At 40.1% G+C, this 14,311-nt stretch overlaps 1 protein-coding gene across 3 annotated transcripts in view; it reads right to left on the bottom strand.

The window, feature by feature from the left end:
• The window catches only part of ILRUN (inflammation and lipid regulator with UBA-like and NBR1-like domains), a 94,018-nt gene that overhangs the window by 45,743 nt on the left and 33,964 nt on the right, over positions 1-14,311 (bottom strand). For 2 of the 3 annotated variants that reach the window (XM_080805369.1, XM_080805371.1), the window contains exons 2-3: positions 12,872-13,026; positions 6,457-6,654 (exon numbers count right to left, since the gene is read on the bottom strand). In XM_080805369.1, the coding sequence (XP_080661495.1) occupies positions 6,457-6,654; positions 12,872-13,026 (353 nt within the window). The remainder of the gene's footprint in view (positions 1-6,456; positions 6,655-12,871; positions 13,027-14,311) is intronic. The other variant, XM_080805370.1, reaches the window with a different exon arrangement.

Below are 14,311 nucleotides of genomic sequence, written 5' to 3'. Positions count from 1 at the left end.
AAATGGAAGACACAGAGTGGAATTTAGAGAAGTCTATGTGAAACCAGAGCTGCTTTTACAACACTGACCAGTTAAAATACAGAAGGATGAGGAGGGACAGTCCTGCATCACCTGGCTAGGAAGGACACTCATAACTGGAGGAGGTGGAAGAAGAACTTAAAAAAGTTTTAGGAAATAAAGAGTGTGGTTTGTAGAGCGTACCCAGTAAGTTTTCTAACATGTGGGACATATTATGGTTTAGGAGCTTTAATCAGGAAAGTTCCAGGGATGCCTAGGTGACACAGTCAGTTAAGCATCCAACTCCTGGTTTTGGCTCTGGTTATGATCTCAGGGTTGTGAGATCAAGTCCCCACCTCAGGCTCCCTGCTTAGTGGGGAGTCTGCTTGAGATTCTCTCTCTCTCTCTGCCTCCCCCCCACGCACCTGCCCTCTCTCTCTAAAATAAATCTTTAAAAAAATCTATAAGGAAAATTCCATTTCTAATCTCTGAGAAACTAAATGGACAATGTGTAAGTATTTAATGTACAAGTGCAATGACCCTAGAGACCCATGTGAACTACTAACAAGAGCTACTTCAAGGGGAGAAACCTTCCTCAGCACGTGATGATCACACTATCACTTCATCTTAGCTTACTTCACAACCAGAATGCTTCTGACTTAGAAGGAACCATCACAGTGCAGGGGTACATCTCTCCTACGTAATTCTGGAAGAGGGTACTCCATTATTGGAAGGAGGCATGTTACTGCTGGTATCAAGACTAAAATGGTGATACTCATGCTCCTTACTGCTTCCCAAGAGTCAAGTGTCCTTAGTTTTCTTAAGAAGTGTGCCTCTCCCAGCAGGCAGGAACTCCTTGAGGAACACTGATATTTACCCAACAATCTAAGAGTCGCTTCATCAACATTAACCCCACTTCACTGCTAACTTACTCTGGAAATGTGGAGAAGACCTGGGGACTATATACTGAATCCTCCCTAAGCCCTGACAAGTATTCACACCCTTGAGCCAAAGTTTCCATGTGAACCCCATAGAGTAATGAGGGCCAAATTAATCACCAAGGCCATAAAACTACTTTACTTAATTTGTAATAATTCATAAATAATTTACAACCTTTATGAACCCTAGACAAATTATTAATTATCTCTGGTCTTTAGTTTCCTCATCCATAAAATGTAACCAATACTTCCTTCATAAAAGGTAATCTGTAATGTACAAAACCCAATACAGGGCCTGACATATAACAGGTATTAGACAACAGGTTGCTTTTACCTAAGAAGCAGAAGTCTGTAAATAGAAGATAAAAGAAAATGTTTGAACTTGAAAAATCAATCTGCCAGGAAATCAGATACTTAGTGGTATTCAACCAAGGGGGTTAGAAACATGTGTGGTGGGGCGCCTGGGTGGCTCAATGGGTTAATAAAGTCTCTGCCTTCAGCTCAGGTCATGATCCCAAGATCCTGGGATCAAGCCCTACATCGGGCTCTCTGCTCAGCAGGCAGCCTGCTTCCCCCCCCCCTCTGCCTGCCTCTCTGCCTACTTGTGATCTCTGTCTGTCAAATAAATAGACAAAATCTTTAAAAAAAAAAAAAAAAAAGAGGGGCGCCTGGGTGGCTCAGTGGGTTAAGGCCTCTGCCTTCAGCTCAGGTCATGATCCCAGGGTCCTGGGATCGAGCCCCACATCGGGCTCTCTGCTCAGCAGGGAGCCTGCTTCCTCCTCTCTCTCTGCCTGCCTCTCTGCCTACTTGTGATCTCTGTCTGTCAAATAAATAAATAAAATCTAAAAAAAAAAAAAAGAAAGAAAAAAGAAACATGTGTGGTCCAAGAGGAGGGTTGCCAGGAAAGATGAATATGTGAAGCTAAAGTATTTAGTGAGAGAGGGCCAAGGGTGGTATACACATGCCCCACGTGATGAAGAACTGTCCACACAAGATGCCAAGAGCACCTCTCAAGAGAGACTCTGAGAGAGCACAACCCATTTTAAATGAGGTGAGGGGACCCATTTTATAAATTATTAAATATAGCAAAAATTCCTTTTGAGGAAGAGAAATGAACTGAAACATAAGTGTTTTTATAAAAATAAAGAAAATGATTCTTTCTAGAGAAGACCATCTAGAGACCGTAAAGGAGACCACCCACCAAAAACAAAACAAACAAGCTTTGCTGTTAAGACAGAAAAACGAGACACAGAGTAGTTACCTAACTTGTCCAAGTTTATGCCCAGGCAACCTAAGCTGACTTTCCAAACTCTTTCCACTATGCCACACTTTATGAGCCTGCAAGGTGAGACTTCACAGAAAAACTGAGAAGAGCCAATCACAGTTAACAAGGCAGTTTATTTTCTTTTGTGTGTTCATAGTTGTGGTTTTATGTATACTATACTCACATTCTGCGAGAAATTTACCATCTCTGCTATCAGGATGTGTTATAACCAAGAGTAATCTGGATTCAATGAAATAGTAGTTTGTACAATGAAATTAAATTCTTTACCAGAGAAGATGAACTGTTTGCAAACTCTATACCACACAGCACAAGAGGACATCTGAACAGGCAACAAGGGTTAAGAAGGCTCCCGATTCAACAAAACCAGTTTCATTTTTAGGTTTTCCCTTTATTTGAGGGGGCATTCATATATGCTCTTATAAAGGAAAGGATTCTATTGATTTTTAAAAAATGCTTTGAAAATCAGGGAGCCAGATCAATTATTAAGATCTCTTGAAAGTATTAGATTTCACAAAATCCTGAGAAACAACTCACAGATTATATGACCAAGAAAGGTTTAAATTCTTTATTGCCTCCAAAACTAGTATATTTTATACCCCACCTACTTCTAGAATTGGAGGGAATGTTACAAATATAAATTTTAATGGCCAAAACAGTGATAATTATTTTTATCGTTAACACTGAAACATACAAAGACACACACGACCAGAGATCTCAAACACTAGAGAACAGTAAGAAGCAATTATTTTTGCATCAAAGGGATTTTTTTTTTTTAAGTCACATATGTGGTCATGCTCCTCCCTTACAAACACTGGCATTCTTCTAAAAAAAATCTCCACTCTGCTTTGGGCTCAGCTTTTTGAAGTTACATAGAAAAATAAGACATGTATCACCTTAAGTTTTAAAGGTATTTGGGACACTCATCAAATAACTGGGGAGAAAGAAGTAAAGTGCCAAAGAGAGGCAAGGGAGTAAGAGATGCAGAGAAAATGCAATTGGCAGGGGGCGAGGGGATGCAATGGGAGCTCAGCAGTGGCAGAAACTAGTTGACCCTTGAACAATGTGAGTTTGAACCTCATTGGTCCACTTATATGTAGATTTTTTTCTTTTTTTCTTTTTTGATAAATACAAGAAAGTACTGTAAATGTATTTTTGCTCTCCATTTTCTTTTTTTTTTTTTTTAAAGATTTTATTTATTTATTTGACAGATAGCGATCACAAGTAGACAGAGAGGCAGGCAGAGAGAGAGAGAGGAGGAAGCAGGCTCCCTGCTGAGCAGAGAGCCCGATGTGGGGCTCGATCCCAGGACCCTGGGATCATGACCTGAGCTGAAGGCAGAGGCTTTAACCCACTGAGCCACCCAGGCGCCCCGCTCTCCATTTTCTAAGTAACATTTTTTCTCTAGCTTACTTTAAGAACACAATATATATTACATATAACTACAAAATACGTATTAATTAACTGTTAATGTTATTGGTTAAGATTTCTGGTCAACAAGGCTATTAGTAAAGTTTTTGGGGAATCAAAGTTTTCAGTTGTGCAGGGGTGTCAGCACTCCTAACTCCCCATGTTATTCAAGGGTCAACTGTACTTCCAACTGTGCAGGTACAAAGGTTATTAGAAGGAGTGGCCTGTTCTGGAAAACAGTGGGGAGGTTCCTCAAAAATTTGAAAACAGAGCTACCCTACAACCCAGCAATTGCACTACTGGGTATATACCCCAATGATACAAATATAGTAATCCAAAGGAGCACCTGCACCCCAATGTTTACAGCAACAATGTCCACAATAGCCAAACTATCCATCGACTGATGAATGGGTAAAATGTGGTATATATAGACAATGGAATATTCCTCAGCCATCAGAAAGGATGAAATATTGCCATTTGCAATGATGTGGTTGGAACCAGAGGGTTTGTGCTAAGTGAAATAAGTCAATCAAGAAAGATAATCATCATATGATCTCACTGACATGTGGAATTTAAGAAACAAGGCAGAGGACCATAGGGGAAGAGAAGAAAAAATGAAAAGACGAAACCAGAGAAGGAGACAAACCATAAGAGACTCTTAATCTTACAAAAGAAACTGAGGGTTGCTGGAGGGGAGACATGTGAGGGGTAGGGTAACTAGGTGATGGACACTGCAGAGGGTATGTGTTATAATGAGCACTGGGTATGATATAAGACTGATGAATCACAGCCCTGTACTCCTGAAACAAATAATACATTATATGTTAAAAAGAAAAAAAAAAAAGTGGCCTGAAAAGAGAGTCTGGAAGGGAAGGGACAAATTCTACATTCTGATACATGACTGCACATTCGTTTGTCATTCAACATATAGTTCACAGTGTAGTAGGAGAGAAAGTAAGTAAACAAACACCTAAAATACAACGTTTGAAGTATAATAACAAGCCCGTGTGTAACATTAATGAAAAAAGGAGGGAAAAATTTCCATGGGGTCATGAGGAGAGTAAGCAAGGAGGGAAAGGGGAGGGAGGAATGGTGATTTCATCAGGGCCCTGAGGATGAGCAGGAGTTTACTGGAAAGAAGAGAAAAGATATTTCTGGCAATAGGAACAACACAAGCAAGGGCATGGTGAAGTGAAAGCATGTGGTGTCTTTGGGGACTGGCTGTGGGGGAGTAAAGAGGAGACTGACGATGAAAGTGAAAACGAGGCCAGATCGTGAGGAGCTTTAAGCCCCACGCCAAGGAACTGGGCTTCAGTACAGTAGGCACGAAGGTTTTAGGCAAAGAATAATGTCATATAAGCACTATGAGACACCCTTTCTAACATTAAAATTTTTCAAGGCTATAAAAATATGTAGTTTCCACTGGATGGAACAACATATAGAATATTAATTCCAGGATCCCTTGAAATCATGCCACTGGCCCTGAGTCCAGTTAAGGGTTCCCAGAAGACAGGAACTATTTACTATTTATTTTTCTTTGGATTACCAGGACATGGGATACAGTGGAATCAACAGGAACCGGTTTGTGATGAAGAACAGTTTTGAGACTGAACAAAAGATGACTCCAAGGTTCCTGCCTGATCACCTCAATGGGGTGCTGATGAGAAGAATGTTAAGTTTTGCCTGGAAGACATTAAGATTCAGAAATCTACAAGATATCCAAGTGTTCCATCCATAAGCAGTTAAAACACAAGTTTGGGGCTCCAAAGAGAGTCTGCAGCCACAGATATGAATTTGAACATTGCTATGTTCTGTAGTGGTGAGAGCCGTTGAACCCATGTGGATGGATGAGGTCACTGATCATGAACAGGACCCAGCTCAGAATCTAACAATCCCGGGGCAAATAGGAGACGAGACAGAGAAAGATCAATCAGAGGAGGAGAAACAAGACAGTTATCTGGTGAGTCTAGGAAGGTACACAGTTCAGAAAACATTTGGAGGGGCGCCTGGGTGGCTCAGTGGGTTAAAGCCTCTGCCTCCGGCTCAGGTCATGATCCCGGGGTCCTGGGATCGAGCCCCACATCGGGCTCTCTGCTCAGCAGGGAGCCTGTTTCCCCTTCTCTCTCTCTGCCTGCCTCTGCCTACCTGTGATCTCTATCTGTTAAATAAATAAATAAAATCTTTAAAAAAAAAAAAAGAAAAAGAAAAAAAGAAAACATTTGGAGTATGGTGTCAAATGACAGAGGGTCAGTTAGTAGGAAGACTAAGTGGCTGCTGGATTTGGAAACTGGGTAGTCTCTGATTTTCATTTCTCTGGAGTGGGTAAAGAATAGACGGGGCTGAAGCACAAACGAAAAAAGGAAAGAAGAGGCAGTGCAGCTCACTCTGCTCAGTGAGTATGGCAACAAAGAGGAGACAGGTGCTGACGGGTGCTCTGCTTGGGAGAAGGACACATACTTTGTGCATTATCTTTTTTTAGAGGACTTCTATCTAGAGACTCTGAGAACAGGACTGCCTTCAGTATTCTTACAGCACCTACTAGATTATATAATAAAAAGAGCAGAGCTACGAAATTGCTGTATAGAGATGCATGATATAGATCTCTCACGTACTTCACTAAATTTTAACTAAAGTGCCAGTGTAAAAGGGAGAGCACTAGACTGACCCAATTAGGCAGTCATTAAGTTCAAGTCATTTACCTGCACGGAGTGACAGATGAAAGAGGCCACACCTTTTTATGTCATTTGACAGGCTCTGTGAGCAACGCTGGGAATGCTGTAAGATGTTACCTTAATTCCTTCACCCTGGGCTGCACAAGGACATACTCACCTCCATAGTAGAGTCCTGTAGCAGTGCACATCCGCCACTGTCCCTGATACATTCCTGCTCTGCTGGGGCTGCACATCTGGACGCTGACATCTGCAATCTCTTGGGGCTCTAGCGATCTCACCATCACCATGTTCACATGTCCAAATTGGTCTCCCCCGACATATTTAAGACAAACCCCTGGAGGCCAGGCCTCTGCCCCTGAGTTCAAGCAAAAGAAAAAAATGTTAGGCAATTAGTGGTCCTAGGATGGGTGCAGTTCATTACAAAACTGTAGAAGAGGCCTCTTTCTCTTTCGCACATACGTGAACATAGCCACATATCCTTGAGCTACATAATGTCACAAGACTGGCCAGAAGGAATTATCAGAGTTAACAACCTCTGACCAACAGTCTATCCCTAAGATAAGGCACAAATGACCAAAGCAAGGCAGTTCCTCAAGAAGATGTGTTTCAGGGCACCCCAGGGGAGGTCACACATTACACTGAATCCATGGAATCTGAGAATGATGTTCACGAAGAGCCATGGAAATGAAGCACAGACCCACATCTTTGGAGGCCTGCTTTCTTCACTAGGAGGTAACACATGCCTATTTTCACGAGAACTTTTTAAGCTCACATTCTAAATAAAAATACATCTGATTATCCCCAGTTTTTCTATCAAGGCAAGTGGATGAAACATGTGAGGGATAATTTCTATATTCCTTTCATTTTAAAACTTTTTCCCTGATGTACAACTTTTCCTTCTGGAGTCCTTAACTATGAAAAGACCAAGGTGCAAGAGATTCTGCAAATACGAGACAGAGGAGTCAAATGAAAGTTTCATTTTCAGGTTCAAACAGTAATGGGGTAAACTCCCTTGGTAACAACACACTGAACTGTGGTCTCAGAGGTGATGACACCAGCCAGAGGTACTGGTACAAAGGACAGGAATGGCAATACAGGGACAAGGCACTGGCAGGAATGTCTTTCCTCCTTTGGGAGTGATAAAGATCTTATTTGGGTCCCTCCTTCTGTGTACCTGTTTCCATGCAAACTAATTCAAAATGAGCAATCCATATGTTGGCTTGTTCTGACAAGTCACAGGGCCACACAGAGACTAGAGGTTATCTTTCCAGTGAAGTCTCTCCAATATATTTCTTTTTACTGTAGACAGAAGCCTCTGTATCTTTTGGGGGTATATATACATCCATTATTAAAATAAATCACCGTGAAAAGGTGGACATGGCAGGAATCTAAGGACAAAGCACACTTGAAATGTGTCTCCTGAGAGTATTCTAGGATGCCTTGGTTCCTTGTTCTCAAAGTGCCAGACTGGTTTTGATATACCCAGTGAAAAGCGAACCAGACAGAAAGGCAGCTACAGCTCCACAGCTGAGCTCACAGCCCCGTAATGAGCGGCATACTCTGTGGCTCTTGCACCTTAAGGGGTGGCAGAGGAAGCAGTGGGCACAGTGTTTTGTCAGACCCACTTAAAAACACACCTGCCAGCAAAGTGCCCTCTTAAGTTAACACCATAAAGGGCAACTGCTGCTGGTGGAAAGCTTGTGGATGATACCCTGGCCAGACATGCAAATTGTTTCGCATTTCTGGGGCCTATGGTCTTGGCAAAAGTGTATTTGTCTGAGGTCAAGAATAGTAGCAGCTGGCATGGAAGACCTTGGAAAATGTCAGTCTCTTTAAAGACCCAGATCCAGGAGGAAAATTAAACTGCTGTGTTAGGGGTGAATTCAGAATTATTCTTTCAAATGCACACACACAGACGCACAACACCTGTAACAAGATAACATCTGTTTGTATGAAAACCCAAGAATGTGTCTGTTTTTGAACTTCTAAGAAAGTAAGGAAAACCAAGACTGTCTGGGTGCGGGAAATACTTGGCCGTCCTGAGCAGACAAGCACAAGCAGCTGAGGCGGTCAGAGCTCTCAGCTATGCAGAGAGAGAGTGCTTCTGTGCTCCCTGGAGACCGAGTTAGTTGGTAAACATTAAGTGATTAACAAGTTATGCGGCTAGGGTCCTGATCTAATTTTTTAGTACGCCAGACACTTTATTCATGTGGTGCTGGGAGAGCTTGTTGGAGAAAAAATTGGATGAATTATCCACCATCAACTCTAAGGTGTTGATTTGCTATAAAGTGAAGAACCAATCATTTACCTTCTGAGACTTACCAAGCACTCACTACAATTAGCTCTTACAGTCTAGTAAGTCAGGTAACTCTAAAAAGATTAAAGATACCAATTCTTAATACAGAAGGGAGGAGCGCCTGGGTGGCTCAGTGGGTTGAGCCTCTGCCTTAAGCTCAGGTCATGATCTCAGGGTACTGGGATGGAGCCCAGCATATGCTCTCTGCTCAGCAGGGAGCCTGCTACCGCCCCCACCCCCGCCCCACCTACTTGTGATCTGTCAAATAAATAAATAAAACTTAAAAAAAAAAAAAAAGGAGGAAGAGAAATAGTGTTGAGCTGTTATGGACCATTAGCATGCCTAAAATCTGAATTTGAGAAATGTAACACAACAGGGCTTCAAATTAAGTCTCAGTTACAAACTGGTTTGATGGGGGACAGATACATCTAGAAGAAAGGAAAGATTAACCTATGTTTTATGACTTTCCAAGTTAAGTATCACAAACACACACATGGTCAAGGCTATGATTCTTCAGTTATCATGGGAATATAATTTTATTTTAAAAAAAAGTAAAAACAAAACAAAAAAACCCTGACATATGGCAATTTTGAGATGACAGAGAACATGGCAAAAATGAAATAAAAGTCCATCAGTTCCAGAAAGCCTGGACTTACTAGGGATAAGTGATTACACAAACAGTTGGGAGATAATAACGAACATCCAAAGATCAATGAGGAAGACAAACCTTAATGAAGATCCCCTATTCTTTTTAATCCCTAGAAGTTGGGAGACTGCATTTCAAATTGAGCTGCAGGCAAAAAAGGGAACGTCATTGATCCTATCACCATTTTATTCCCATACCTGATGTAAAGTGACTGGAATATAATAACATCTGCTGAATGGATGAAGCAGAATTACCTTCTCTACAGTTGTGCTGAAGAGAAAGGCAGAAATTAACTATTTTAAGGACCCAAAAGAAAATGGAGAAAACAGTTGTTCTTTTTCAAGTTTTCTCAACTCATGCTTTATGTTCACAAAAAATAAAGTTGACTGTGAAGCCACTGCCTCACATGACAATCACCAACTACTTCGCCGAAGTCCAAGAAATACCCGTGTTGCCATGACCCGCTCAGCTTAACATTCATGATGGCTGCACAACACAGCGTGGTTGTAACAAATAAGAAGCTAAAGCACTGATGAGGGAAATTGTTCCTTTTCACATTGGAGGGGCAGTTTCAAATTTTTACTTTCAATTTAAATTGTAACGTTTCCTGTTCAAGGTTCCCAAGCTTCTAAAATTTATATGGTGCCAAAAGCTTGGATCCTGGGATTCCGCATCTAAGTCATTAAATGTCTGGCTTCTGTTTTTCCATGGTCTTAAAAGTTGAATTTTAAACAATGTGTGACATTAGCTTCTTTGGGGAAACTGCCGGGACAGCCATATGTAGTTCCTGCCAATCTCATCTGTTGTATATTCAAATGCCTGGCATGCCTAAAACATGACAGCAGAGAGATACCATGAAAATTATTTATAAAACTATTTCAGTGAGCACTTTTCTCTTAACAGAAGATTATGAATGAGAGTAAAAGAGCCAGAGGAGAAATAGCTAAGGCCTGTTGTATTTCTGAGTTACCCTACTTCCAGAAAGAACTTAGGCCAGATGAGAATGATGCTGAAGAACCAGTACACGTGCGTGCTTTCCCACTTTCTCTTTACTAACATACCTATCACTTAGTTATAGAAGGCCAGGTTCTCCTTAATCAAATGGTAAGCATGTAGCTGACAGATACAAAACTATTTGAAAATGGATGAACAATTTTCAAAAGGATAAAAAAAACTATGTGTTCAAAGTAACCTGAAGGGTAAAATTGCCAGGCAATTGTTGCCCAACTCTTCAAGAAGTTTTCAGGCACAAGAATGGCCTTTCACAGGAAGAGAGACTGCAGATCCAGAGGCTGTTTTAAACTGGACTTCCCACGCAATACCAAGTGGAAAAAGCAGCCAGCCCCACCAACACAGCTTTTCTCCAACATGAAAGAAAGGTAGGCTTTTTGGAGTTCTGATTTTACATTTAGCCATTTTATATCAACTCCTCCCAATCCCCTACTAACTCAAGAACTGCCTGGCGAATAAGCAGATGTATCAAGATTTCTAACATACAAAATGGTTTCTGTGACAAAAGAGTATCTCAAATATTTCGGCGGTATTCTAAGAACTTTTAATATTTAAAAACACTATAAAGAATTCACAGAAAGGCAGCCATTTTAAGTGTTTTTACTATAAATAAGCAAAGTCTTGATTTTTTTAACTAAATAGAATTTAATTCATGTGAAGTTTCAAAAGCAATTTTGATCAGCAACTTAGCAGGTTTTAGTAATTCAGGCAAAAACATGATGAACAGAAGCTGAACTTAAGAGACTGTTTTAGGGGCACCTTGGTGACTCAGTCAGTTAAGCATCTGACTCCTGATTTCGATTCAGGTCATGATTTTGGGTCACGGGATCGAGTCTCATGTCAATCTGAGACAGGCTCTGCTAAGTGCAGAGTCTGCTTGGGATTCTCTCTCTCCCTCTCCTTCTGCTCCTCCCTATGTGTGCTCACTCTTGAGCACATACATACATACACATGTACATAAGATCTTAAGAAAGAGAGGGATTATTTTAATATTTTTAAAAGCCCACATCAGGAAAAGTAAGAAATTAAACCCCCCAAAAAGGAAAGAAATAAGGCAAAAATAATTAAGCTTTGAAAAAAAGAACTTCAAGAAAAATAGAAAACATGGCTACTTTCCCATATAGCCAAGTGTCTCTCAAACAAACAATGCCCTACACCATTACAACCAAAAGGGAAAAGAAGCTAATGAAAATCTTATAAAGCCACGAATGTCTCCAGTCATCTACAACATTGGGTCGATCCAGATTATATGCGTTTCCTCAGTGACACACTAAACTTCCATCCAAGGGAGAGTTACTTTTAATTAAGTCAGAAAAATTAAGAATAACAATTTGGTACATTAATTACTATATAAAAGGCTAGCTTAGTCAATCTTTCCCCATCATAAAAAAAAGTAAAGTACAAAGAACTAAAAAGTAAACAGTCAATAAAAGATCACTTTTACAGGTTTATTACATCAACTCACATCAGATCACCTTGCTAGATAGGGTTCCCCCCCCACACACAAATTTTTAGCTAAAAATGCCTTCTGCCTAGTTTCCATCTCTCAGAATTCCTCTGTTAAGTCCTCAGTAACAAGGAGGTTAAAGCATCCTGATCTGATCAGCAGCATGAATAATTATTGCACGAGACAAGCAACACTAAACCCACTCAAATTAAAAAAGTCATTACAAAAGAATTTAACAAGCAAAAGGTAATAATTGTTACCAGACACATATTCAGATCCTTTTTTTCAAAGAAGTATTGCTAACTTATTTTTAATTTTTCTTAAAGTCAGCAGTATATTACAACAATGCTTCTAAAAAATTCTCAATCTTTCCATCTTTCCCATTCTGAGCAAATCTCACATTTCTTACCCTATTTTTCAAAGTTGGTATTAACATTTCAGAGAGATATCTCAATGAAATTTCATAAAGTATCATCCTTGCACCTACAAAGAAAAGAGCTTTCAAAAGAGCAGATGCTCACAGCTCTTTCTAACCACCTTGTTCTATTCAAGGATGTACCTCCTCTAGCCTGCTGGAAAGAACTGGAAGATTAATTAGAGCAGAATTAAAATGATGGAGTAGAACTGTACAGGTGGAGATAATACCACCACCACACACAGGCCTAGTTCCTGGTATCAAATGAATATTGAATTGTGTAGAGACCATCAAGACCTAAATTAAAAAAAAAAAAAAAAAAAGATCTGAATTATTTTTCCTGTTCTAGGGCAGGGGACATTTCACTGATGTTTGGTCATCACACCAGTACAAAAAAGTATTACATCAGGGTGCCTGGATGGCTCAGTTAAGCGTCTGCCTTCCGCTCAGGTCATGATCCCAGGGCCCTGGGATAAAGCCCGGCATCAGGCTTCCTGCTCAGTGGGGAGTCTGCTTCTCCTGCCTCTCCCTCTGCCCCTCCCCACCCCACCCCGTTCCTGCTTTCTCTCTCTCTCAAATAAATAAAATCTTAAAAAAAAAAAAACACAAAAAAAACCAGTCCTACATCATGTATAAGAAAAAGCTCAGAGTTACAAAAGCATATAAGCATATAACTTAAGCTAAAACATTTCCTTGTTTGTTTTAACTATTAAAAAAAGAAAACAGGGCAATGAAGAATTGCCCATTATCCATTTACCGGAATTCTGGATCCGCCATGTCTTTATAAACTGAGTATCAGGAGGTATCGACTCCCCTTCTCCTATGGTGACATCTTTAACAAACGACATAGAGGGCACACTGATGTTTGGGCTCTCAAAGTCATAATAGGCGCCAATTGCTGCTTGTAGGTTCCTACAAACAAAAAGAAAAGGCAAAAGATTTTTAGTCCTGTCCAGGGTATATTACCTTGATTGTCAAAACAAATGGAAAAAGCCTGTTTCTCACAGTTTGGTATCGAAACAAAGGCTCCTGGTATATAAATCTTTAGAGCCACTGATTCTGAGGATCAACAGGAAAAGCACTTGAGACCAACAAACTTGAGCACCACTTTCCTCTCAAGTGCCCACATAAAAAGTAAGACACATTAGCACCATCAGTAACAGGATGAGGAAATGTCCCTCTTACCCACAAGGATAGCAAGTATGGGTAAGGAAGTCAATTAAGAGAGTGCTCCTCTACAACCATGACGGGAATTCAAAAAAACTCTATTTTAAAAGATATTCTAATTATTTAATTTTTTGAAAAGGCAACACATGCAGATGGTTCAAAAAGTTTTATACAGTGAAAAATAGCCATCTTTTCTTTCCTACACACACAAACACACACATAAACACATGTAACTGCTCACACTACTTTCTTCAATATCCTTCCAGAACTTCCTTGTGCACATACAAGCAAATAATATATATTCTTATTTCTACCCCTTTTACACAATTAGTGGCATATTTATTACCACTGCCCTCTGCTTTAGTACCATGGAAACATTCCTGTCAGTACATAATGAATATCCTGTTTTTTACGGCTGTATCCATTGTACAGATACATCATTATGTCTACTTCTGAGCTTGCTTCCAATCTTTCTTTCATAAACAAGCTTAAGCAAACACTGTTTTTATATACATGCAAGTGTATCTGTAGGGTAAATTCCTTTAAGCTATACTACTGCTGGGTCCAAAGGTATACATTTGTTGTTTTAACAGATACATTCTAAACTTCCCTCCATAAAGTTGTACACTTACTGCTCCCACCAAGAAAGTATGTGTCTATTTCCCCATTTGCTCATCAACAGTGTTCTTCTAAAGTTTTGGATTTGTGTCAATCTGACAGGTTAAAAATAAGATCTCAGTGAGAACTTAAAATTGTTTTCTCTCATTGCACAAAAGGTTAAATATCATTTACATGTTTATGAGCCATTCGTAGTTTCTGTTCTGGAAGCACCATTTTGTAAATGATGGTGTTCTTTTTAATTACTCATAAACCCCCTTATGTCAAAAGGAACTACCAAGCACACAAACCAGAGTCCCTAATTGAACTGAAACACATGATTGACAGTGCATTCATCCATGCCAGAAACCAAATGCCACTAAGGGGTTTAAGCAAGCTGTGTTCATTAGAGAGATCAAAGAAATTGCTAGTA

The sequence above is a fragment of the Martes martes genome (assembly GCF_963455335.1).
Source record: "Martes martes genome assembly, chromosome: 6".
NCBI classification, from domain to species: domain Eukaryota; kingdom Metazoa; phylum Chordata; class Mammalia; order Carnivora; family Mustelidae; genus Martes; species Martes martes.
Note: the sequence above shows the minus strand (reverse complement) of the source record. Positions and strands in the feature narration are given on the sequence as shown.